The sequence below is a fragment of the Lithobates pipiens genome, unplaced genomic scaffold (genome assembly GCF_037356315.1).
Source record: "Lithobates pipiens isolate NorthernLeopardFrog02 unplaced genomic scaffold, aLitPip1_a1.2 Scaffold_22, whole genome shotgun sequence".
Lineage (NCBI taxonomy): Eukaryota > Metazoa > Chordata > Amphibia > Anura > Ranidae > Lithobates > Lithobates pipiens.
Window position 1 is genome coordinate 320,530,660 of NW_027507784.1, and position 27,689 is coordinate 320,558,348.

Below are 27,689 nucleotides of genomic sequence, written 5' to 3' on the forward strand. Positions count from 1 at the left end.
GATAAAATCTTTTGTAGGAATTACATCAAATTAGGCATTCCCCACACTCCTTTAGATTGGCATGGCTCCTGGGCCTGGACAAGGATCGGTGGGCAGGGAGCCAATCTTCAGCATTTCCATCTGTCCAGAAGACAGAAGTGCAGCAGAGGGATGAGTAGGGCTGATGGTATTGCACAGTCGGGTATCAACAGTTACATAACAGTTTTTTTTTTTATCACAAAGGAACAGTTTACTAAACACAACCTCTGTACCTAGACTGGTCATATCTTGTAATCCTAATCTTTTGGTGAAAGACGCTCATCATTCACATGGTGCGCATGTCTCTAAATGCCAATCTATGTTGGAAGATTTCCAATAAAATAATCTACAGGAAAACGTTCAATGTCTATCGGAGGGTGAAGTGCCCTTAATAAACCCTACTCAATAGATCGTGGGCAATTGCTGAATGACTGAATGATTTAGAGTGGACTTAACTCATTACCTCTGACAGAGATCACAGTATATATATATATATATATATATATATATATATATATATATATATATATATATATATATATAATATCAGAAAAAACAGGTGGGTTACTTTCAACTTCAGGATTCTTAGTGGTTACAGCAACATCAATGCAGTATATTGGCATTACTACAAGTCTGTATTTTCTGAATAATTTTCAGCAAATGGATTTCAGCATTGAAGCAACTGTCCTGTTTTTTGTCCCATATATATATATATATATATATATATATTGTAGACATGTCACTGGAGAAGTGATCGAGGGGGTGTACATCTCACCTAGGTTGCTACACAGTGTGAGATGGTAAATCCAGGATGGATCAGTTTCTCAGCAGCGATATGCTGCTGAGTTGTTATTTAATTTTGCCGGGCCTGGGTTTATATGGAATGGCAGGTAGGTTTGGTAGAGGGACCTGTCATTCCACATCCCCCGATCCAGTTCTGGGTTTGGGATCAGGTGAGCTTGGATCCTAATTAGCCTGGGAAGCTAAAGGCTCTGTAGGGTCTGCAGGTGATTGCTTCTCAGCCAGGGAATGAACAATCTGTGTGTTGAAGGAAGCTGCAAGCACAGCCACTGCTGGAGCTAAAACCCACCCTGCGATATCCAGGCGAAAGACGCTGTGTTTGTAAGTGTCAGATAGGTGAGCAGAACCTGTTAGTAAGCGCCCAGCCGGGCTAGGACTTTTATTTTTGTTGTACTTAGAAAGCACGGTGTTGCTGTATATTTTGTTTGCTGGACTGTTTGTACCACGAATAAACGCCAAGATCTGCTTTATCAAATTCCAAGTCTGCTGTGAACTGTGTCCAAACACACCCTACCCCGGGAAGATCCCTTACAATTGGTGTTCGAATGCGGGCAAAGTCGGTTGCTAGGGGCAACGGTGTGGACAGACTTGGCTACAGCTGCTTATGTCTTGGGTGAAAGCTGCAATGACACTCCAGGAACAGTCCAGCAACATGGAGGAGATGCTGAAGCAGTTTATGCAAGTGAGTTTGCAACAACAGCAACGACATGAACAGTCCATGGCTGCACAACAGCAGGCTCAGATAGAGGCCAATAGACGACATGAACAGTCCATGGCTGCACAACAACAACTTATTGAGCACCTGATAGCAAATCGAGAGGCGCCTGTGGTGATGGGAGCCGCTCCAGAGATTTTTTCTGGGAGAAGGACTGTGCAGAAAGCGCTGCAAAAGATGACTGCTGAGGACGATGTTGAGGCCTATCTAACAGTATTTGAGCGCGTGGCTGAGCGAGAGAAGTTACCAGCCGCTGAGTGGGCAGAGGTAATTGCGCCCTATTTAACAGGTGAACCTCAAAAGGCCTACTATGACCTCAGTGAGCAAGAGGTTAAGGACTATACTCGGCTAAAAGAGGAGATGCTTGCCCGACTAGGAGTTACTACTGCAGTCCGTGCCCGGAGGGTACGCAACTGGAGCTACAGTCTGGACAAATCAGCGAGGTCCCAGATGTATGACCTAATCCATTTGGCAAGAAAGTGGTTGGAGCCAGACACTTCTACTCCTGCACAAATCCTAGAGAAGGTCGTGATGGATCGCTACCTCCGAGCCCTTCCTACTGACTTGCAACGCTGGGTGGGACAAGGTGATCCTAAGAATGCAAACGAACTTGTCAACCTTGTGGAGAGGTTCCAGGCGACTGAGGACTACCTCCGTGATGTTCCTGCAGCATCTTCACCTCCCCGGAGCGCCAGATCTGTGCCGTCAGCTGGTAAGAGACTTCCATCTATTGGGGGAGTGTGGAGGGGTGCTGATGGGGGGAAAAGGGCTCAAGTGGTGTCTCAGGGACAAAAGACTGGTGATGGTCCCGGGTGGCTAAGGGGCTCTGAAAAGGACTCCTTGCCAAAGAGACCAGGCCCTATCCAGTGTTGGAGATGCCATGAGGTGGGACACGTGTCGGCCCATTGCCCTCTTACCTCTGAACCCATGGAATGTGACGCTAGCCGGCGTCAGTCGCTATTTGCGGAACCATCTTGTGCTGCAGTTCCTGGACTAGAGACTGAACCGCAAATCTGCGATATTACAATCAATGACTTTCCTGTTAAAGCGTTAATGGACTCAGGAAGCCTTGTAACCTTGGTGCATGCTAGCCTGGTGACTGGGGACTTAGAGTCTAAAAAGCATATGAGTGTTGTGTGCATACATGGTGATACAAAAATGTACCCTATAGTGCTGGCTAAAGTCGGGACTGAACAAGGCACCGTACAATATGAAGTGGGTGTGGTTAAAAACCTCATGCATAATGTAATATTGGGGCGCGATTTTCCATTATTCTGGGCTCTCTGGGAAAAAAGAAAAATCCCCAAAAGGAGTGAGGATACCTCTAAGGGGGTTGCCTTGTCCACTGTGAATGATAAAAGTATGCAGGATGAAAATGATTGTTTTCCTTTACAGGTCCTGGCTGGGGAGGAGGAGGCTCCTCCCACTGAGCAAAATATACTAGACTTAGAGGTGTCTAGAGATAATTTTGGGGCTGCACAATTACAGGACCCCACTCTCAAAAATGCGAGAGAGCAGGTTGCTGTAATGAATGGGGTACCTCAGGAACCAGATGCTGAAAAAAGATTTCCACATTTTTCGGTGACTAATGATCTTTTCTATAGAGTCAATAAGGTTAAAGATGAGATTGTGGAACAGCTTCTGGTACCTAAGCCGTACCGGCGTCAGGTGCTTGACATGGCACATAACCATGTTCTTGGGGGACACTTGGGGACTGACAAAACGCGAGAGAGGGTTCTCCAGAGGTTTTTTTGGCCGGCCATATATGATGACATTAAAAAATACTGTGAGTCGTGCCCCACATGTCAGGTTAGTGCCCCAGTGTCACATTTTCGCAGTCCTTTGGTTTCGCTCCCTATTATAGAGGTGTCTTTTGAGCGTATTGCCATGGATTTAGTGGGTCCCATTGTAAAGTCAGCTAGAGGACACCAGTATATTTTGGTAGTCCTGGATTATGCGACCCGCTATCCTGAGGCTGTACCCTTAAGAAACACTGCATCTAAAACAATTGCACGTGAGTTGTTTTATATGTTCTCTAGGACTGGGATCCCCAAAGAAATCCTAACTGACCAAGGTACGCCATTTATGTCGAAAGTAATGAAGGAATTATGCAGACTATTTAAAATCTCACACATCCGTACCTCTGTGTACCACCCCCAGACGGACGGATTGGTGGAGAGATTTAATAAAACTTTGAAACATATGTTGAAGAAAGTGGTGGCAAAAGATGGTCGTGACTGGGATCATTTATTACCCTACCTCATGTTTGCTATTAGGGAGGTGCCCCAAGCGTCCACAGGGTTCTCACCATTCGAGTTGGTCTATGGTCATCACCCTAGGGGTCTACTAGACATTGCAAAAGAGACATGGGAGAATGAGTCCACCCCATACAAGAGTGTTATTGAGCATGTAGCACAAATGCAGGACCGTATAGCCACTGTAATGCCCCTGGTAAGGGAACACCTCCAGAGAGCTCAAGAGGCCCAAAGTAGAATTTACAACCGGTCCGCAAGAATCAGGACATTCAACCCAGGCGATAGGGTCCTTATACTAGTCCCCACTGTTGAGAGTAAATTCTTGGCGAAGTGGCAAGGTCCTTATGAAATTGTTGAAAAGATCAGTGAGGTGAACTACAAGGTGCACCAACCAGGTAGAAGGAAGCCTTTCCAAGTTTATCACATAAACTTGATCAAGCCCTGGAAAGACAGGGAATCCTTGGGGGCGACAAATACTGTTAATAATTTGTCACAACCAATCCCTCCAGTCAAGGTAGGTGATACTCTATCAGTGTCACAGAAACAGGAGGCTCAGGAATTTTTACAGAAAAACAAAAACAAGTTCTCTGACCTCCCAGGGCGTACACACCTCATCCATCATCACATTGAAACTGAGCCTAGAAGCAGAGTAAACCTTAAGCCCTATAGGATACCCGAGGCACGTAGGGAAGCCGTATCTGCCGAGGTAAAACGTATGCTTGCTCTGGGGGTAATTGAGGTGTCACAGAGTGAATGGTCCAGCCCAATTGTGCTAATCCCAAAGCCCAATGGAACTTGGAGGTTCTGTAACGATTTCAGAAAGTTGAATGAGATCTCCAAGTTCGATGCGTATCCTATGCCCAGGGTAGATGAGTTGATTGAGAAGTTGGGTAACGCCAGGTACATAACCACCCTCGATCTCACAAAGGGCTATTGGCAGATTCCACTTTCTGACGAGGCTAAAGAGAAAACTGCTTTCTCCACCCCTGATGGGCTATTCCAGTATGTAGTGATGCCGTTCGGGTTACATGGAGCGCCTGCAACTTTCCAGAGGTTGATGGACTTGATTCTGCGACCACATCGTGATTACTCAGCCGCCTACCTCGATGATGTGGTCATTTTTAGCCCTGATTGGGAAAGTCACCTCTGTAAGGTACAGGCCGTGTTGGATGCCATAAGTGATGCAGGGTTGACCATAAATGACGAGAAGTGTGCTCTAGCCCTAGAAGAGGCCAAATATCTAGGCTACATTATTGGGAGAGGGTTGATTAAGCCACAGCTAAATAAAATTGAGGCAATACAGAATTGGCCTAGACCCCTGACAAGGAAACAGGTTAGAGCTTTCCTGGGTATTACGGGTTATTACCGTAGATTTGTGCCGAACTTTGCCTCAGTTGCTGCTCCGCTAACTGACTTGACAAAGGGCGGAAAGACAGCAATGGTCACGTGGACCCCAGAGGCCGAGGAGGCTTTCCAAAGCCTTAAGTCTGCCTTGTGCCAACCACCTGTGTTAGTCACCCCCGATTTCAGGCGAGAATTTCTGGTCCAGACAGATGCCTCTAGCACAGGCTTAGGTGCAGTACTCTCACAAGTAGTGAATGGTGAGGAGCATCCAGTGACGTACTTGAGTAGAAAACTAACCCCGGCCGAGAAAAATTATGCCATTGTGGAGCGAGAATGTTTGGCAGTGAAGTGGGCCCTAGAATCTTTAAAGTATTACTTGCTAGGCAGGAAATTCAAGTTGGTGACAGACCATGCCCCCCTAACATGGATGAAGTTAAACAAGGAGAGAAATGCAAGAGTGACTAGATGGTTTCTCTCCCTACAAAACTTTAATTTCACTGTGGAACACAGGCCAGGGAAATTACAGGCAAATGCTGACGCATTGTCAAGGGTAACTTGTCTGTGGGGACAAAAGGCTCAGCCCTCCGGTCTGAAAAAGAGGGGGGGGATATGTAGACATGTCACTGGAGAAGTGATCAAGGGGGTGTACATCTCACCTAGGTTGCTACACAGTGTGAGATGGTAAATCCAGGATGGATCAGTTTCTCAGCAGCGATATGCTGCTGAGTTGTTATTTAATTTTGCCGGGCCTGGGTTTATATGGAATGGCAGGTAGGTTTGGTAGAGGGACCTGTCATTCCACATCCCCCGATCCAGTTCTGGGTTTGGGATCAGGTGAGCTTGGATCCAAATTAGCCTGGGAAGCTAAAGGCTCTGTAGGGTCTGCAGGTGATTGCTTCTCAGCCAGGGAATGAACAATCTGTGTGTTGAAGGAAGCTGCAAGCACAGCCACTGCTGGAGCTAAAACCCACCCTGCGATATCCAGGCGAAAGACGCTGTGTTTGTAAGTGTCAGATAGGTGAGCAGAACCTGTTAGTAAGTGCCCAGCCGGGCTAGGACTTTTATTTTTGTTGTACTTAGAAAGCACGGTGTTGCTGTATATTTTGTTTGCTGGACTGTTTGTACCACGAATAAACGCCAAGATCTGCTTTATCAAATTCCAAGTCTGCTGTGAACTGTGTCCAAACACACCCTACCCCGGGAAGATCCCTTACAATATATATATACACACACACACACATTTATATATATATTTATCTATATATAGATATGCACACACACATATATACATACACATATATACATACATACTGTATATATATTTAAAAATATCTTAAAAATAATAACAATAAAATAATAATATTGAAACTAATATTCATAATGATAACAATAATAATAATATATTTAATATCCTAGAGATATATATATATATATATATATATATATATATATATATATATATATATATATATTATTACTGTATATTGTGAAATACTGTAACAGGAGTTTACTTATAAAATAATTATATTATTATTATTATTATATATTATATTATAAAAATGCTGAAAGGTTAATACAATAATAATAATAAAAATAATAATAATACCAACGCTCATAATAATAAAAAAATAATAACAACATATATTTTAATTATCAGACAATATATATATATATATATATATATATATATATATATATATATATATATATATATATATATATACACATACAGTATATATATTGGTGTATATTGTGACATGTCAGGAGTTTATTCATACAGAGTTGTAAAGTTGCTGAAAGGTTCCCTTCTACTCTATTTTGACTACCAAATAGTATGTAACATTATTAATTGATGTTGTGTGATGAATTTCCTTCCTTGCCTTCCTTTATACTTCCATTCATATCATCCCCAGTGTCTGTACTTATGACTGTGGTAGTAGTATTAGATAGGAACATCTTATAAGGGTTGGGATTGAATTCTCCCATGCCAAGTCCTCCATAATGTTGCAGAAAAAGTGTCAGCACTATATGAACGAGTACATATTTTTCATCTATGTCTACTGTATTGCAGTGTATTCATGGTGTGTACCATACCGATTGAAGGTGTTGCATGGGATTTGGGTATTAACGCTTGATGTGTGGCAACATTTCCATAATTACACACCAATGGGGGCTTTCCCTGACAGCAAAATGTCAGATATAAGAAGATTATCTGTACAGATATTCAGACATCTGTTGTTCAAATTCTATCTCATCCAAGCGACTGACCTCTTCCACCTCTAGACAAGCCTAGAGAGTACAGCTATTGTGAGCTGGGAGCTAATACCGCAGAATGGCCAAAGTCAGAGCCGCTATGCTTTACAATCTAAAGTTTTATATACAGTCATCCCTTGTGACCAGAGTCAAAGCCCAATTGTAGTTTCACACACATTCTTTTTTCTTCTTTATGGCCCTTCATTGTCATATGTAGTAATTTTAAGACAATATTTACATCAAAAAGCTAAAAAATAAATAAAAATAAAAATATTTTCTTCCTCTCCTCCCTCCCCAGTGCTTTGTGTTGGCATAGTTGAGTAATGGCCACACCTCTCATCACAAGTGCCCTTACCCAGACTTGTAGATCTGAGGACAAAAGGGGTTGAGGCTCACCAGACTGGAAGTGTCTGGCCAGCTCTGTTAGGTTGCAGGACTGAAGCTTTAATAACTTCCTGTGGGACTTCTGCCTGTCACGTGAATTTATGCCAAGGCACTGGGTTTGCCATATTGACCTTACTGGCAAAACAGAACTTATAGCACTTGCATTAAGTAGGAACAGAGTGCACAGGAAGCAGATTTGGGCCATCCATTGCCTATAGAAGGATAGGCTGTCAACTGGCCCATCAGCTCTAGAGAGGTCATGGTCAAAGAGTCTATAGTGCTTGCATATAATCTAAAGATGTATATACAGTAATTCCTTGTCAGCAGATATAAAGCCTATTTGAAGTCTCATTCTCTCTTCGGGGTCTAGTACTGCCATATGTAATGATTTTTAGCAGGTTTTTTTTTAACAGAAATGCTTTAAAAAATGTTCTTATAATGTAAACGTGTTTCCTGCCCTCCCACTCCAGTGCTTTTTGCTTGCATAGATGAGTAATGGCCACACCCCTCATCACAAGTGCTCTCACCTAGACTAGTGCTAAGGACAATAGGGGGCATGGCTGATCAGAGGGGATGTCTGTGACTAGGGAAGTGCTTTCAAACTCTGTATCCTATTGGACTGAAGCTTTACATAACTTCTTGTAGAGCTACCTACAGTATCACATGACTCCATGCCAAGGCACAGGGATTGCCATACTGGCCTAACTGGTAAAACAGAACTTATAACACTTGCATTAATGCCGCGTACACACGATCGGACATTCTGACAACAAAATTCATGGATTTTTTCAGACGGATGTTGGCTCAAACTCGTCTTGCATACACACGGTCGCACAAAGTTGGTCGGAAATTGTGATCGCCAAGAACGCGGCGACATACAACACGTACAACGAGCCAAGAAAAATGAAGTTCAATAGCCAGTGCGGCTCTTCTGCTTGATTCCGAGCATGTGTGGAACTTTGTGTACTCACGGTCGGAATTTCCGACAACGAATTTTGTTGTCGTAAAATTTGAGATCCAGATCTCAAATTTTGTGTGACGGAAATTCCGATGGAAAATGTCTGATGGAGCCTACACACGGTCGGAATTTCCGACAAATAGCTCCTATCGAACATTTTATGTCTGAAAATCCAACCGTGTGTACGGGGCATTATAGGAAAAGAATGCATATGAAGCAGATATGCACCACAGAAGGAAATTACGGTATCTCAACTGGCCCATCAACTCTAGAAGGCCCAAAATAGAAAGTCTACTGTGCTTACCTATAATCTAAAGTTTTGTACACAGCAATGCTTTGTGACTAGATTTTAAGTCCATTGGAAATTTCACACTTTATTCAGGTCCTTTACTGCCATATGCAATGATTTTTTGTAATGGTTTGTGAACAGAAATGCTTTTTAAAAAAAAAACATTTTCTCACAGCAGAAATGCGTTTCCTGTTCTCCCACTACAGTGCTTTGTTCTGGAATAGGGGAACAATGTCTTCACATAGGCTTGTAGTGCTGAGGATGATGGGGTGTGGTTGATCAGAGGGAATGTGTATGAGATTACAGAGTGCATCAGGCAGTATTGTCAAACTCTGTGGCCTACTGGGCTCAAGCTATAACAAGCTTCTTGTGGGACTTCTACCCATCATATGACTGAATTCCAAGGCACAGGTATTGTTATTCTGACCTTACTGTTACCACAACAACAACTTACAACCCTTGCGTTAAATACTGTGAGTAAAGAATGCACAGGAAGCATATTCAGCACACACTTTGCCCAAAGGAGGATGGGATCTCAACTGGTCCATTAGCCCTAGAGACTCAACTAACACAGCTATGGTGGCCATGCAAAGTTCCAAAGTTTGCAAGGATTTTTTTTTTTTTTATGTTCTCATAGTATAAATGTGTTTCCTTACTCCCACTCCAGTGCTTTTTTATTGGCAAAGGTGAGTAATGGCCACATCCATCATTACAGGTGTCCTCACATAAACTTGTAGTGCTGAGGATGATGGGGTATGGCTGATCAGAGGGAATGTGTTCGACCAGATCTCTTGGATTACAGGGTGCACTGGGCAGTATTGTCAAACTCTGTGGCCTACTTAAGCTACCCTGTTTCCCCTAAAATAAGACCTAGCGTGATTGTTGGTGTTGGCTGCAATATAAGCCCTACCCCCTGAAAATAAGACCTACACGGACTTTAACTAGGGCTTATTTGGGGGGCAGGGCTTATATTGCAGTCATCACCGACAATCACGCTAGGTCTTATTTTAGGGGAAACAGGGTATAACAAGCTTCTTGTGGGACTTCTGTCCATCATATGACTGAATGCCAAGGCACAGGTATTGCCATGCTGACCTTACTGGTACCACACCTGAACTTACAATCTTTGCATTATATACTGTAAGTAAAGAATGCGCAGGAAATACATTTGGCATACACTTTGCCCATAGAAGGATGGGATCTCAACTGGTTCATTAGCTCTAGAGATTCTATGGTGGCCATCCAAAATTCTTCTCAATATGTACTATATCCCAGTTTACATTTCTGACAAATTGCATAGCTACCATTCTGTTGTTGTTCAGCTCTAGGTACATTTAGGCATATATGGTGGGAATGGGCAAAGGTAAAGAGATTTCAGAACCCCAATAGACTAAGGCCGCGTACACACGGGCGGACTGTCTGCCCAACTTAGTCCGCTGAACAGTGTTTCAGCGGACAATCCGCTCGTGTGTGGGCTTCAGCGGACTTTTTCAGCGGACAGTCTGACGAACAAAGTCTTACGGAATTTCCGTAAGACAGTCCGTTCAAACTTGGTTTTGTCCGTCCAAACTTGGTTTCAGCGGACAGTCCGCTCGTGTGTAGGCAAGTTGGACGGACTAAGTATGGCGTATGCTCAGAAAGGGTTTACACGGCCAAAGGTTGCATTGCAGTGTATAGGACGTCGTTTTTCTAGTCCCGTTGTACGTGCTGTACACGTCATCACGCACGCTTTCAGCGGACTGTCTGCTCATCGTGTGTGGTCAAGTCCGTTCATGCTAATTTTGAACGGACTGTCTGTCGGATTGTCTGCCGAACTTAGTTGGGCAGACAATCCGCCCGTGTGTACGCGGCCTCAGAAAGCAGATTTGCCTCACTCTTTACCCATAGAAGGATGGGCTCTCAATTGGCCCATCAGCTCTAGAAGGGCCATAGTCAAGGAGTCCACAGTGCTTGCCTATAATCTAAAGTTGTATAGACAGTAATTCCTTGTGACCAGATATAAAGCCTGTTTGAAGTCTCATTCTCGCTTCAGGGTCTTGTACTGCCATATGTAATAATTTTTTAGCAGTTTTTTTAAACAGAAATGCTTTAAAATAAAGTTCCCACTGCCACTCCAGTGCTTTGTGCTTGCATAGATGAGTAGTGGCCACACCCCTCATCACAAGTTCTCTGGACAATAAAGGGTGTGGCTGACCAGAGGGGGTGTGTCGGACCAGGGAAGTGCTGTCAAACTCTGTATCCTATTGGACTGAAGCTTTAAACAACTTCATCTAAGTCTTCTATCTATCCCATGACTTCATGCCAAGGCACAGAGGTCACCATACTGTGTCCATAAGCTAGAGGTTCCCTAACACAGCCATGGTGGACATCCATGTTTCTCCTTATATGTACTATATCCCAATTTACATTTCTAACAAATTGCATAGCTTCCATTCTGTTGTCATTCAGCTCTAGGTACACTTGGGCATATATGGTGAAAATAGACAAAGGTAAAGAGATTTTGGAACCCTAACAGACTCAGGAAGCAGATTTGGCTCACCCTTTGCCCATAGAAGGATGGGATCTCAACTGGTCCATCAGCTCTATAGATTCACAAACACATCCATGGTGACCACCCAAAGTTTCCCTTTATACTGTAGGGGGTGCCCTATACTTTACTATGTAGACAACATACACCTGACCCCCAACTCAGTACATTGCATGTCTGACCCCTGCACTATGTACATAACCTCCCCAGACCCCTGCAATATGTACATTACATACTGCTGACTCTTACACCCTGTACGTAGGCTCACATTTTAAGTCCCTTCACACTGTTAGTGCAATTTTGCCACACCCAGAATTCAGCGTGGAGCCCTATGCGCACCACTATTAGCCCCACCCCCTACTCTGCTGCTATTCTCAGGAAATCTGATTTTCAAAAGTTCCCAGGTATGAAAATGCATATCTTTATTCGTGGAACAGCTCTGGCACATTCAGTAAGTAAGTCCAGCCTTGGTGGTATGCGACGGGCTTGGAATCCTCCAGCCATATCAATACCATACTTAAAGTTTCTTTAAAAAAAAAAAAAAAAAAAGGTTCTGTATGAAGATTTCAAAAGATCTGAGTGAAAGCTTGTCTCTAATTTTAATTAGATCTCACCAAGAATGTGACCGCGCACCTCAGATACCATGGCGTGAAATCTCTGCTATCAAGGGAATGCCCCTTATTACGCCTGACCCCTCTCCATCCCCATTTCCTTTCTTTCCCCTCCATTTTGCTTTTTCCTCCTTATTTGCACACTTTAGGCTTTTAGCATTAGTTAACCTCTCTGCTTACAGAATGTTACATCTAGGCTCTCAATGTAACAGGCATATTATTAGGTGCAAATTAGCACAGGTTGCCGGAGATCATACCCATCTCATCAGAGTCCATTAACGGTATTAGGCTGCCCCCACTTGTATCGTTATTTCATGAACATTTGATTGCAATATGTTTTCCAGCTGAAATTCATGCACTGATGTTAATTGTGTGGTTATTATTCTGCTGTCATAACGTTATGGCACTAGCCTTCAAATTTCAATAGACATTTACTGAAGAAAAAAAGAAGCATAGTACCAAGTGGAGATGTACTGCCTCATGATCTGGGGGGGCTTCAGGGAAATTGTTGAGGGACGGTACAAAACACTGTGATATACCCCAGTGCAATTCTTGGGCTTGGTCCTATGACAACACATGTTATGTGACCATGCTCTGGAGATGCATACTCACCGGGTGCCATGTACCGTTGAGGATATATATATTTATTTTTATTATTAATGTTATTAGTATTCCTATTATTATAATTATTTAGTACTAAAACACCATTTTACATTGATACAATTTCCTAATAATCAGGTAAATATAAAATATTTCATATTTACCATTTGCAGCCAGGAGGTGGCGTTCACCAAGCGAAAATCACTGCTTTTTGGCAGACTGACAAGACTTCACAGTTCAGCCAGAGACCAAAATAGCAGTAGATAGATTGCACAGGCTAATGAATGCCTCAGAGAAGGGATTCTACCCCCTTGCTTTTCAAATGATCAAGCCTGTAGGCAGGGCTGTTGATATTAATTGGACCCTGGGCAAAAGAAATTTGCCCCCCCCCCCCTCCATGCAGTTTCGCCCTCCACCTGCTTTGAGACGTAATAAAAGGCAACAAGACTCACAATCAGTTTACTGAATCAGATCAGACAGTTATTGCGTTTGGTTGCCAGAGGTTACAGTGTATCATTACCACTCACTGACTGGTTGCTAGAGGTTACATCACATAGTTTCTGCTTGTTGATTGGCTGCTAGAGATTGCTGTACATCAATACTGCTCATTGATTGGTTGCTATAGGTTACTGAACACCATGGAAAGGGGAGATAAGGGGGCCCATTAACAGACATTAAACTCCTAGGGATCCTAGGACTCTCTGGCTCAGTGGCAGTGCAGACTTTCAAGCATGCCCCTTCATCTCCCCAGTGGGCAGCATTCAGTATAGGTGATGGTGGATATGACCTCTGGGGGGCATGATATACATATGAATACTGCCTCTATTTACATATGAAAGCCATCACTATTTACATGTCAATGTCGGTATTTACATATAAGCAAAAGGTCTGCATCTGTACACAACAATAGGGCAGAGCTGGGCAGCATTAGTAACAGAACTTCACACTGAAATATCAGGACACAGCACTGGACTAAAACCTCAAGGAACAAGAGAAATTACACTGGGATAGTTGCCAAGTATGAGGCAGCTGCTTTGGGCCCCACAACAATGACAGGGCCCAGGGCAGATGCCCCTTTTGCCCTGCCTTAAAAACGGTCCTGCCTGTAGGTAGTGCTGGGCTTTCTCATTAGAAAGCACAGCATCCCTTGAAAGAAACATCCTGTATAAGGCCTTAGGCATATTAACCAGTTGACGACCGCAATACATATATGTAAGAAGGCCAGTATGGTGGCCTGAATTTATGGGAGGAGCCTGGGGGGGTATTTAACCAGTCTGTTCGCCTGTGGTCTTTGTCGGTTTTGTGTGCGCAATACCCACCCTCACATGCCCTTTTCAGGGCATGTATCAAATGTATTTCTCTTCACAAACATTCATTTCTAAACCTTATGCCCCCTTATTTTGGTATACTGTCCACCAGTCCAGGGCACTCTTCAGGTCCATTTCATGTTGTAAGTCTTATGTTAAAGTCTAAATGTTCTCCATACTCGTATCGGTCAGAGGGCTTCAACCATAAATATATATTGTGGTTCGCAAGTGGTTTTTTTTTTCCCATGAAAGAGATCCGAGAGGCTCATTAGCCACTGGATTGCTTTCTAAAGTGGCAGGAGAGGACATTTACCCAACCCTCCACCCCACCACTTGCTGATTCCTCTCGGGCTTACCCTTTCCACCGGCGTGCCCAAGAAACGATCCGACGGTGTGGCCCAGCTGGTTGCAGAGGCAGTTAGAGAGTAGATCGTCTCTTATTGCCTTTATGGTCTTGGAGGACCAGAGCGACGTCATGACGTCATGCCCGGTGTAGGGCGGAAGTAAACAATTTTTGTTTTTAAACCAAAAATGTTTTTGATCTTTTTACATTTAAAGGCAAAAGGAGATTTGGGGTCTTTTTGATCCCAGATCTCCACATAAAGAGGACCTGTCATCCTTATTTCTATTACAAGGGATAGCTCATCCATGTCTTTATGGACCTTGTTTTGTGCACTGGTCCAAATCATTTGGTGGAGGGGGGTTATGATTTGGTGTTGTTTTTCAGGGTTTGGGCTTCGTTCCATTGAAGGGAACTCTTCAGGTGTCAGCATACTAAGACATTTTGGACAATTTCATACTCCCAACTTTGTGGGAACAGTTTAGGGATGGCCCCTTCCTGTTCCAACATGACTGCGGACCAGTGAACAAAGCAAGGTCCATAAAGACATGGGTGAGCGAGTTTGGGGTGGAGGAACTTGACTGGCCTGACCTCAACCCAATAGAACACCTTTGAGATGAATTAGAGTGGAGACTGTGAGCCAGGCCTTCTCGTCCAACATCAGTGCCTGACCTCACAAATGGGCTTCTGGAAAAATGGTCAAACATTCCCATAGACACACTCCTAAACCTTATGGGCAGCCTTCCCAGAAGAGTTGGAGCTGTTATAGCTGCAAAGGGTGGGCCAACGCAATATTGAACCCTACGGACTAAGACTGGGGTGCCATTAAAGTTCATGTGCGTGTAAAGGCAGGTGCCCCAATACTTTTGGTAATATAGTGTAGATGTAACTGCATCGCAATATTTCAATGCAATCTTGAGCTGCGTGGAATCACATTACTTATAAGTGCCCCCCCCCAACCCCCAACCCTCAGCTCTGATGAGAAAATTCTCTGGAGCGTCTTTGAAAGATATCTAGCTGACTACAATCAGATCCGGGAACAGATGGAGAGCTTCAACAAGCACACTGGAAGTGCTATAGAATGACACTCAATAGCTCGCTTTCTCACCGAAATCTATAATTGTGTGTACGGCACAGCGAGGCAATATCCTTTAGCAGCTGAGCTCCAGACAGAAGACTGGGGCGACATAACCAAATGGAAAAGTACGAGTTGTTCAGTGTGAATTCAACTTGTAAAAAAAATCGCAGGCCTACCACATGTTCCTATGATCCTTATTTTTGATATTTATCTAAAGTAGAACTCCAATCAAAACATATTTTTTTTGGATTACAAGCTATGCAGGATTTTTATACCAGTTATTTTGTATGGAAATCTTGATAAATAAAATCCTGTTCGAGGCTCTAACTCTCATTCACACTATGCAAGAGTCTACAGGTGAGTTATTCTTGCACTCATACAGTTTTACACCCTGAGAGCTCATGCACCACCTACCCCTACTGTATGTTCTCCTCCTCAGGGTCCTTACCCTTCACACTCCTTTGCAGAAAAGCACCCCATGTGTACTGTTATGCTGCGTACACACGATCAGACAATCCGCCGCATTTTTCAGCAGAGGTATGCCGGAATTTTCCGAACGGAGCGGACTTGCACACACACGACCACACACAAACGGACTTTGCGGCGGACTAGGTCCGGCCGACAATCCGCCGGACTTTCCAAATGAACGGACTTGCCCACACACGGACTAAAGTCCGTTCATTTTGAACGTGACTTCAGGTACGACGGGACTAGAGAAGGAAGTCAATCTCGCCGCCTTTATCGGCGAGATTGACACCTTACGAGCCCCATCACCTGGTATGGGTTTTAAGGGTAACCCCTACGCTGAAAAAACAGCGTGGGGGTCTCCCCAAAGTCCATACCAGACCCTTATCCAAGCACGCAGCCTGGCCGGTCAGGAAAGGGGGTGGGGACGAGTGAGCGCACCCCCCCCTCCTGAACCGTACTAGGAAGCATGCCCTCAACATGGGGGGTGGGTGCTTTGGGGAAGGGGGGCGCCCTTCGGCTTTCTCCTTCGTCGTCGCTGTCATCTTCTTCTTCCTTCTTCTGTTCTTCCGATGTTGACACAACGCTCTCTCCCGCTGTAATGCCGTGGACACGGTATGCAGCGACTTATATAAGTATAAGGGGCGGGGTTACCGGGTGATTTCAGACGGTGACCCTGCCCCTTATGATGTCACAGTCCCGGGGGATGTGGGGACTATGACATCATAAGGGGCGGGGTCACCAAATGAAATCACCCGGTGACTCCGCCCCTTATACCTATATAAGTCACTGCGTACCGTGTCCACTGCATTACAATGGGAGAGAGCGTTGTGTCAACATCGGAAGAACAAAAGAAGGAAGAAGAAGACAGCGGCGATGAAGGAGAAAGCCGGGCTCCTCCGCTAGCAAAAGAGTGGAAAAAGAGCAGAAGATATCGGAGGAGCCCGGCGAGAAGAACCAGAAAGCACGAAGAAGTTGGAAGAAGACCCCCAAAGTCGGAAAAAGACCCCTGGAGCTGCCTAATAAACTACTTTAAAAACCTGTGTAGTGTGTTTTTTTATTGACATTTTTTTCCTCAGGTGACTGGGTAGGGGTACGCTGTACCCCATACTCATTCACATAGGGTGGGGGGCCGGGATCTTATTCCCGCCTGCAGACCCAACAACCAAGGGCCAGGGTTGTCGGAAAGAGGCCCTTGTCCTCATCAACATGGGGACAAGGTGCTTTGGGGTGGGGGGCCGCTGAGCGCCCCCCTTCCCCAAAGCACCCACCCCCCATGTTGAGGGCATAAGGCCTGGTACAGTTCAGGAGGGGTGGGGCGCTCGCTCTTCCCCACCCCCTTTCCTGACCAGCCGGGCTGCGGATAAGGGTCTGGTATGGACTTTGGGGAGACCCCACGCTGTTTCTTGGCGTAGGGGTTACCCTTAAAACCCATACCAGGCGACAGGGCTCGCATGGTGTCAATCTCGCTGATGGAGGCAGCGAGATTGACTTCCTTCTCTAGTCCCGTCGTACCTGAAGTCATGTTTAAAATAAACGGACTTTAGTCCGTGTGTGCAAGTCCGTTGGAAAGTCCGGTGGACCAGCATACAGACGAGCAAATTTTGAGTCAAGTCTTCTTTCAAAGTCCACTGGAGCCCACACATGATTGAATTGCAGTCCGCCAGATAGTCCGATCGTGCGTACGCGGCATTAGTAGTATTTAAGGGTTTTCGCACTCATACAGCTTTACACCGTCAGGCCTCATGCACCACCTACCTCTCTGCTCTCCTTCTCAGAGTCATCACCCTCCACTCTCCTTTGCAGAAAAGCACCCACAGTGTCTTGTTAGTTGTACTGGAAGGTTCTCTCAGTCATACAGCTTTACACCCTGAGGGCTCAAGCACCACCTACCCTTCTGTTCTCCTCCTCAAGGTTCTTACACTCCACTCTCCTGTGCAGAAGAGCACACCCTCTGTCCGGTTAGTAGTACTGGAGGATGCTTTACTCCTCAGGGTCCTCACTTCCATTCTCCTTTGCCAAAAAGCACCTTCTGTGTCCTCTTAGTAGCACATATACAGCTTTACATCATCAGAGCTCACGCGCTACCTACCTCTCTGCTCTCCTCCTCAGAGTCCACACCCTCAGGTCTCCACTCTCCTCTTTAAAAAAACACCTCCTTTGCCCTTTAAGTCTCATGCACTACCTACCTCTCTGTTCTCCACCTCAGAGTCCTCACGCTCCACCCTCCAATCTCCTTTGCAGAAAAGCACCCCCTTTGTCCTGTTAGTAGCACTGGAGGGTTCTTGCATTGATACAGCTTTCCATCCTCAGGGACTATGCACCCCCTATCTCTCTGTTCTCCTCCTCAGAGTCTACATTCTCCACTCTTCTTTGCAAAAAAGTACCCCCTGTGTCCTCTTAGTAGCCCAGCATAGTTCCCACACGTATACAACATTATAGCCTCAAGGATTATGCACCACCTACATCTCTATTCTCCTCCTCAGGGTCCACCCCCCCCCCCCCCCCACACACACACACACACACACACACTCTTCTCTTCAGAAAAGCATCTCCTGTGTCATTTTAGGGTCTGAGGACCAGTGATGTAAGTAACTCAGTTAAAATAAACGGAGTTACTTAACGCAGTTACTTTAGAGGGTAACGAGTAATCTAACTGATTACTCTTCCCCTCATGGTAACTCAGTTTCCATTACTTGGGTGGTGTTACCGCAATTACATCTACCGCCCGGGAGGCCCGCTGTGGTTGCGCTGCCTGGCCGTTCATTCCACCGCAGGGAAGGGGGCTTTCGCCCGCTGAGCTGAGAAGAGGCTGAGACTCAGAGAGACTGTCTGGACCGCCCCATCCCACCCGTCTATCCAGAGAGAGAGAGAATGTAGGGAGGCGGGGTGGACACTGAAAAATGAAGTCAGCTGACCAATAGAGTGAAGGGGAGGGTCTCTCTCTCTCCCAATGAGAAAAGGCATCCCTGGAGGCATTCAAGTAAGTTACTGTCTGACGATACGAATTGCAGTGCAATCGATCCATCCCAAGTCCTCCACCACCTCTGCTTCTTACTGATCCCATCCTTACCCCAGGGATGAGATCAGTGGTGGTGGGGGATGGGATCAATAAGAGGTAGAGGTGCTGCTGGGAGAGGATGGCACCATCACCGCAGCCACCCCCCCAAGTACCACCATTGCCTGCCACCCCCCCAGTACACCACCACTGCCACACCCCCAAGTACCCCCGCTGCCACCCCCGCAAGTACTGTACACCACCACCACTGCCACCCCCCCAAGTACTACACCACCACTGCCCCCCCCTCCAGTATCACCGTTGCCACCCCTCAAGTACCACCGCTGCCACCCCCTCAAGTGCCCCTCAAGTACCACGCTGCCACCCCTGTCACAGTTACTTTGCTGAGTAACTAATTACTTTTCCAATGTAGTAACTGAGTTACTGAGGCAATTACTTTTTGGGAGAAGTAATTTGTAACTTAATTAATTACTTTTTTAAAGAAGTAAGATGACCAACACTGCTGAGGAGAGGACACACACAGTACATAGGGTGCACACAGTCAGAGGACACACACAGCACATAGGGTGCACACAGTCTGAGGACACACACAGCACATAGGGTGCACACAGTCAGAGGACACACACAGCACATAGGGTGCACACAGTCTGAGGACACACACAGTACATAGGGTGCACACAGTCAGAGGACACACACAGCACATAGGGTGCACACAGTCTGAGGACACACACAGCACATAGGGTACACATAGTCTGAGGACACACACAGCACATAGGGTGCACACAGTCTGAGGACACACACAGCACATAGGGTACACATAGTCTGAGGACACACACAGCACATAGGGTGCACACAGTCTGAGGACACACACAGCACATAGGGTGCACACAGTCAGAGGACACACACAGCACATAGGGTGCACACAGTCTGAGGACACACACAGTACATAGGGTGCACACAGTCAGAGGACACACACAGCACATAGGGTGCACACAGTCTGAGGACACACACAGCACATAGGGTACACATAGTCTGAGGACACACACAGCACATAGGGTGCACACAGTCTGAGGACACACACAGCACATAGGGTGCACACAGTCTGAGGACACACACAGCACATAGGGTACACATAGTCTGAGGACACACACAGCACATAGGGTGCACACAGTCTGAGGACACACACAGCACATAGGGTACACATAGTCTGAGGACACACACAGCACATAGGGTGCACACAGTCTGAGGACACACACAGCACATAGGGTACACATAGTCTGAGGACACACACAGCACATAGGGTGCACACAGTCTGAGGACACACACAGCACATAGGGTGCACACAGTCTGAGGACACACACAGCACATAGGGTGCACACAGTCTGAGGACAGACTCTGGTGGAATATTTGGAAGATATTATTTTTGCATAATGTCACATGTGGCAATTTTTGGCTCATCTATGGATTGTTTAATCACGGACTATGATTATATCACCATTTTTTATGTGTGATTTGTTACTAGGTGGTTATTGTGTATTTTTCAGGCACTAAATGTTTTTTCGATAGAAATGTTGTGAAATGCTGTGAAAAGAATGGTGCAATCAATAGCCCTTAGCACTGATGCTCTTCTTGCAAACAATACATGATCTCCCTGTTCAGGAATCTCTCTGTTATATGAGAGCAGGTTGGTGACAGAAGTCTATTGAATTATGATGGCTTGGTGCTTAGTAACATATTGGAGACAAGGTCAAGATGATTTTTCAAAAGATGTCTGCACAATGAGAAATAAATATTTAGCAGTCTATAGGAAACGTCACTTCCAGTCGGGCAGGCAAAAAAATTGATACTATTTCAATGATCAAATATGTGCTGGATGTATACAAAGAAGCACATTGTTGTAGACTCCACTACATGTGATGGGGTGACAACCCAGGAACACAGCTGACAGACAGTTGTCACCCCCATAACAAAAAGTGCCTGAACATTGATCTTCATGGCAGGATCACTGGGTATTATTTTAAAAAAAATTTTAAATTTAAGATCAATTTAAGATTGAAAACTACTTTTGAAAATGACATTGACATGAAATTTTAGCAAATGGGTTTATCTCTTCTTTAATAGTGATATTTAAATATTTAATAATAGATGAGGCAGAAACGCACGGTTTATTGACGATCAATAAGCCTAAAAGGATGACGGATCGGCACCGTCCTTTGTTCCATTACACGCTGCTTAGCAAACAAGCCTGCAGATTCCATTTCGGCTAAATATAACACGCTTTATCTGGGAATTCGCTACAAACTGCTTGTCCTGACTTAGCACTGGCTGTAATCAGTACAGTGTAGAGGAGCGCTGATTATCATAGCAGGGAGGCTCCGAATATAGCTAAAACTCAACATGATTTTTTTATGTGGGTGCACGCATAAATATATATATATACAGGGAAGTCCTAATTAAAGGGCACCTCCATCCAAGGCTGACACTTCAGATTTGCATCATTCCTGGCAAGCCAAATGACAGCGCATCTTCTGTCAGAGATTCTTGGACCATGTTCAGATGGCTATTTCTGTGATTTCATTTTTTACAAGGCAAATGGTGGCATCGCCCTCCCCTGATGGATTTCCCATAATACAAAAAAAAAATAAAAAATGTGGGTTTATTAAGGTTTTGTAGGAAGGAGCAGAGACATATATAGGGAAATCTCATTAGACTTTGGCACTGGCAAAAGTGACACTCGATGAGAATTCCTTAAAGTCAACTCTAAACCCAGAGGTGTATGGTCGGCTATAATAGTTTTTTTTTTACCTTTTTCAGCTGATAACTTTAGGAATCGTTTTTTTTATATATTTTTAAAATGCCTTTTCTAATATTTTATTTATTTATTTGTAAAATACTGAGGTCAGAGAAAGGAAGGAAAGAGAGGAGAGGAAAGGGGGAAGGAACAAGCAATGGAGGGAAGGAATGATGAAGAGGAAGGAAATAATGAAGTGGAAGAAGGAAAAAAGGGAAGGAGGAAAGCACAGAAGGTAGGAAGCATAGGAAGGAATGAAGGAAAAGAGAGGAGAGGAAGGAGAGGAACGATAGGAAGGAAGGAAGGAAGGAAGGAAAGAAGGAAGGAAGGAAGGAAGGAAGGAAGGAAGGAGGAAGAAAGAAAAGAATGATGAAAAGGGAGAGGAACAATGGAAGCAAAGAAGAAAGAAAAGAAGGAAAGAAGAAAGGAAAAAGAGGGAAGGAGAGGAAGGATGAAGAGGAAGGGAAAGAACAAGAGGAGCGAAAGGAGGAAAGGAAGGAAGAAGAGGAAGGAAGGTAGAAAGAAAGGAGAAGAAGAAAGAAATAGAAGATGAATAGAGGAAAGGAAAAGGGGAAGAAAAGAAGAATGAAAAGAAGGAGGAAAGGGAAATAGAATGAAGAAAGAAAGGAAGGAAGGGAGAAAATAAGGGGAAAGAGGTAAGGAAGGAAGGAGGAAATTAAGGAAGAAGAGAAAGAAAGGAAGAAAAGAAGGATGAATAGGAAGGATAGAAAGGTAGGAAGGAAGTAAGACAAGAGCAAAAGAAGGAAGGCAAGAGAGGTACGAGGAAAGGAAGAAAGAAGAGGGAGGAAGAAAGAAAGGAGGGAAGGAAGGAAGGAAGGAAGGAAAGAAGGAAGAGAAAGGAGAGTGAGGAAGTAAAAGAGAGGAGAGGCAGGAGAAAAGGTAGGAGGAAAGGAAGGAGATGAGGGAGGAAAAAAGGATGATGATGAAGGAAGGTAGAAAAAAAGGAGAAGTTGATAGAAATAGAGGATGAATAGAGGAAATGAAAAGGGGAAGAAAAGAAGATTGAAAAGAAGAGAAGGAAAAATAGAAGGAAGAAAAAGAAAGGAAGGGAGAAAATAAGGGGGAAAGGGTAAGGAAGGAAGTAGGAAAAGAAGAAAGAAGAGAGAGAAAGGAAGAAAAGAAGGACAAATAGGAAGGAAAGAAAGGTAGGAAGGAAGACAAGAGGAAAAGAAGGAAGGCAGAATAGGCATGAGGAAAGGAAGAAAGAAGAGGTAGGAAGAAAGAAAGAAGGGAAGGAAGAGAAAGCAGAGGATGGAGGGGGAAGGAAGGGGAGGATGGAAGTGAAAGAGAGAAAAGGCAGGAGAAAAGGAAGGAGAGGAAGGAGGAAAAGAAGAATGAAGATGAAGTAAAGAAGCAAGGAGAGGATGAAAGAAAAGAAGGAAGGAAATGTAGGTAGAAAGAAAGGAAGGGAGGAGAGGAAGCAAGAAAGTAAAAGAGTGAAAAGGAAGGGAGGAAGTAGGAGGGGAATGGGTAAAGGAAGAGAAGAGTCTAAATTTCCCTTTGCTTTCTATATATCATAGGTCAATAATTTCTCATTAGACTTTAGCACTGGTTGCTCTTTTGGAACTGGAAAAGTAAAGTTCCTTTCATGTTCCTTACCTTAAACCAGTGGTTGCAGCATCTAGGAGAATCGAACCTTGGCTCATATTGCTCTAATCAGCAGTGCTCTCATTCCCTTCACAGGGCTGTTGATTGGAGCAGTGTTTGGGGAACATGCCAGGCTGCTGGAAGTGTTAGAGCCATGGTACAACTCCCCTCTGTGCTGCCAGCAACCCTTGCTGTAGCACCTAGCTGATTAAAAGAGTAAAAGCCCCATATGCATTTCTGTGTTTGCAGTCTGACTGCATCAGACTATATAGCAAGGGGTTCAGGTGGAATTTCAAGTGAATCTCTCCAAAACGAAAACCAGAAATAAAGGGCTTCAAGTAAGATACTTTTCTTAATGCCCATGACGCTAATCTCTGCAGTAGTAAAGAGGAACCACCAGCTGAAGAATCTTCAGAAACCTATACTTCCAGGATTGCTGGACTCCAGGTCTCCTGTTGCCCTCAGTGGTTTATTCCTATGGCTTGTAGTAACATAGTGAGGAGAAAAAGAACCACAGAGCACAGATGGGTACCAGGAACTCAACACTCCTGGAAATGCCAGATTCTGCAAGAATTCCGTACTCTGGAAACACAGGTTGCGTGGAACAATGAGGCCCGCGTGGCTGCTTTTTCTCATGGTCTCTCGGATACCATCAGGGATGAGATAGCAGCCCGAGATATACCCACTGAGATGGAGAAGTTGATCACGTTTGCCATCTTCATTGACTCCAGACTTAGAGAAAGACTCTCTTTTAAGGAGCGCTTGTGGAAGCCTCCTTTACGGTTGTCTTAGCTGGTGGTTTTCCCTTACTACTGCAGAAATCAGCAGCACAGGTAGCACTCAATGAACTGGATTTAACAATAGTGTAACCTTAGGCTGACTCCAACACTTAACCTTCAGTGAACCTTAAAATGAACCCTAAATCTGAAGCTTTATGGCATACTATAATATATGACTATTTACAACTTATATTCATTTTATATTTTTTTGGACTTGTTAATAATTTTTTTTTTAACATTTAATTAAAATCTTAATTTGCCAAATACATTTCACTAATAGTTTATTCATTTATTTGTAAAACACTAGGGTCAGAGAAAGGAACGAAAGTAAGAAGTGTTATCCTAACACTATACCTAACCTAAATGTTACTCTCAGCCTTATCTTATCCGAACGCTTACTGTAAAATGAACCCCCAACCTGAAGTCTAAATCTCAACCTTAAAGGGGAATTCATGTAACTCTCCCTTTGCGTTCTACGTAACAGCTTATTCATTTTCATATTATGCAATGTATCTACCTCTTTATGTACAAATAGAATGTTGTTGATGATCCTGACAGTTCACACATCAGTCACATCTCATTTCGGTTTTGTACCGGTTAGTTCTTCTTGGAATTGTTGGCTCTCCTCAGCTAATTAGATAATTATGAATGACGTGCGCACATTGGATGCCTCCTTCTAAACCCCAGTGTCCCCAGAAGTGTACTGGCAAAGCAACCAATGATACTGTGGCCTGGCTGTCAGCAACCAATGACACTGCGCATCACTGATTCCTAGGATTCTGGCGGATGGGCTGTACAGCATCATTAGTTGCTATGGTGCAGGCAGAGTTGTCTTCTCATCTGTCATTCTCAGACAGACATTTGTCTAGGTTTAGCTACCACCGAACGGTTCCTTATATCCTACGTGGACTCCAGTGGTGAAATCTCGGCACCTCTACTCCCGAGTCTACATGCCCAATGTGGGGATCCCTCCCTGCTTGATTTTTATGACTTGACTTGCAAACATGTAACTAAAAAGTCTCTTTTATGTGGACTTATCTAATAGATAGATAGATAGATAGATAGATAGATAGATAGATAGATAGATAGATAGATAGATAGATAGCTCAGAGGAAGAAAGGAAATAGAGGAGAAGAGAAAAAGGGAAGGAAGAAGAAGAATGGAAGGAAGGAAGGAAGGAAGGAAGGAAGGAAGAGAATAAGAGGAAAGAAGCAGTGGGTGCAAGAAAGTAAAGAAGAAAGGAAAGAAGGAAGGAGAGAGTGGAAGAAAGGAAAGAAGGAGAGGGTGGAAGAAAGGAAAGAAGGAAGGAGAGGAAGGAAGAGACGAAAGAAGGAAGGAGAGGAAGGAGAGGATGGAAGGAAGGAAGGAAGGAAGGAGAAAGAAAGAATAAAGAAATCTAAATCTATCTATCTAGATAGATAGATCCCTGAGGTCAGAGGAAGGAAGGAAAGAAAGTAGAAAAAAGGGGAAGGAAAGAAGGAAAAGTGAGGAGAGGAAGGAGGAAAGGAGGGAAGAAGAGGAAAGAAGCAGAGGAAGTAAGGAAAAAGGGAAGGATAGTAAGGGAGGAAAGAAGGAAGGAGATGATAGAAGAAAGGAAGGAAGGGATGAGGGGATAGAAGAAAGCAAAGAAGGAGAGGATGGAAAAAAGGAGGGAAGGAAAGGATGGAAGATAAAAAGAAAGGGAAAGACGGAAAGAAAGAAAGAAAGAAAGAAAGAAAGAAAGAAAGAAAGAAAGAAAGAAAGAAAGAAAGGAAAAAAGAAAGAAAGGAAGGAAGAAAGGAAGAAAGGAAAAAAGAAAGAAAGAAAGAAAGAAAGAAAGAAAGAAAGAACGAACAAAAGAAAAGGATGTAGAGGAAAGAAGAGAGAAGAGGAAAGAAGAAGAAAAAGGAAGGAAAAGGGGAAGGAAAGGAGTGAAGGAAAGAATAAAGGAAGGAAGGAGAGGATGGAAGAAAGGAAAGAAGGAGTGGGTGGAAGAAATGAAGGAAGGACAGAGAGGATGGAAGCAAGGAAAGAAGGATAGGGTGGAAGAAAGGGAGGAAGGAAGGAGAGGATAGACAGAAGAGAAAGAAAGAAAGAAAGAAAGAAAGAAAGAAAGAAATCTAAATTAGAGATAGATAGATCACTGAGGTCAGAGGAAGGAAGGAACGAGAGGCGAGGAAAAGGGGAAGGAAGAAAGATAGAAGGAAGGAAAAGAGAGGAAGGAGGAAAGGAGGGATAAGGTGAAAGAAAGCAGAGTCAGGAAGGAAAAAGGGAAGGAGAGGAAGAAAGCAAAAAGGAAAGGAGAGGAAGGGAGGAAAGAAGGAAGGAGAGGATAAAAATAGAAGAAAGGAAGGAAGGAAAGCAAGGATAGAAGAAAGGAAGGAAGGAGAGTATGAAAGAAAACAAGAAAGCAAGAAAGAAAGAAAGAATGATGTAGAGGAAGGAAGAAATAAAGGAAGGAATCTAAATCTAAATTAGATACAGATAGATAGAGCTAGATACAAATTGGTGGATAGATAGATACAGATAGCTAGATAGACAGATAAATCGATTTACAGACACATAGAGATTCTTTTTCTTCATTGGGATTGCTGTGTTATGTAGAGATAAACACATGAAGATTCTAGTTCATAGATCGGAGCTCTGATGCTACAACTGAATACGATGTTCCAATCACAGTACATGGTGAAGAAATCACACTCTATGAGGACAACAAGTCATTTTCCAGCAACTGAATAATTTCTGTATTTCAATAATAAATTCCTCTCCACAAACAGGCATAAAGTGGTTCTCCAGTCATGTCAGGAATAGGAGCGGAGCCCACTACAGGTTCCTGTCAGTCTGGCGGTCCTCTGAGTTTACTCATCACTGACTACAAAAAATAAAGAAAAAGCCAAACAGTTTGCCAATGGGAGAATTTAGCAGCCTTTCAGCCGTGGAGGTACTACAAGTCACAGCACTGCCCCTTGGCTCTTGGAACAGATAGCTGTTCCTTGCTTTGCAGCCTGGTTTGAAATCACTGTAGAAATTGAATACATCACTCCAGTAGAATTTAAATATCCACAGCCCAGAGCAAAAAGTGCCATTCAGCCCCCCAACCAGCAGCATGGAAAACAACAAGACTCACCTTGGCCAGACATGACATTTGCACTTTATAATTCTTGCCTTGCTGGAGATTGTTAATGGTCATGGTGAGGATGAGGATGACAGGCTGCTCCGGAGGATGGACTGTGTGTGTCTCCTCTGCTAGCAGAGTGCAGTGAGAGCAATGAGAGCCTTGGTGTCCTTATTCCTTCAGCTGGTTCTGATGCCACCTTGTGGCAATCTTGCAAAATGCATCTATGAACGGGAAAAGACAATGAGCATATTTTGAAGCACAATTGCTAAAATAATAATAATAACAACCCTGCCATATTCACAAATCCGTATTTGACTTAATGCATTAGGCATACACCTACATTTTCCCACATTATATAATTACAACCTGAACCCAGGACCTCTGATCCAACCAGGTGTTCCTTCCTGGGCACAAGCCTGCGTCCAAGAGTGGGTCCCATCTGGAACAGGA

The 27,689-nt window shown here is 44.1% G+C and overlaps 1 protein-coding gene across 2 annotated transcripts in view; it reads right to left on the reverse strand.

The window, feature by feature from the left end:
* Positions 1-27,370, reverse strand: part of RGS11 (regulator of G protein signaling 11) — a 203,456-nt gene extending 176,086 nt beyond the window's left edge. For both annotated transcript variants that reach the window (XM_077449487.1, XM_077449488.1), the window contains exon 1: positions 27,249-27,370. In XM_077449487.1, the coding sequence (XP_077305613.1) occupies positions 27,249-27,311 (63 nt within the window). In that variant the 5' untranslated portion in view covers positions 27,312-27,370. The remainder of the gene's footprint in view (positions 1-27,248) is intronic.
* Between the last annotated feature and the right edge of the window lie 319 nt (positions 27,371-27,689).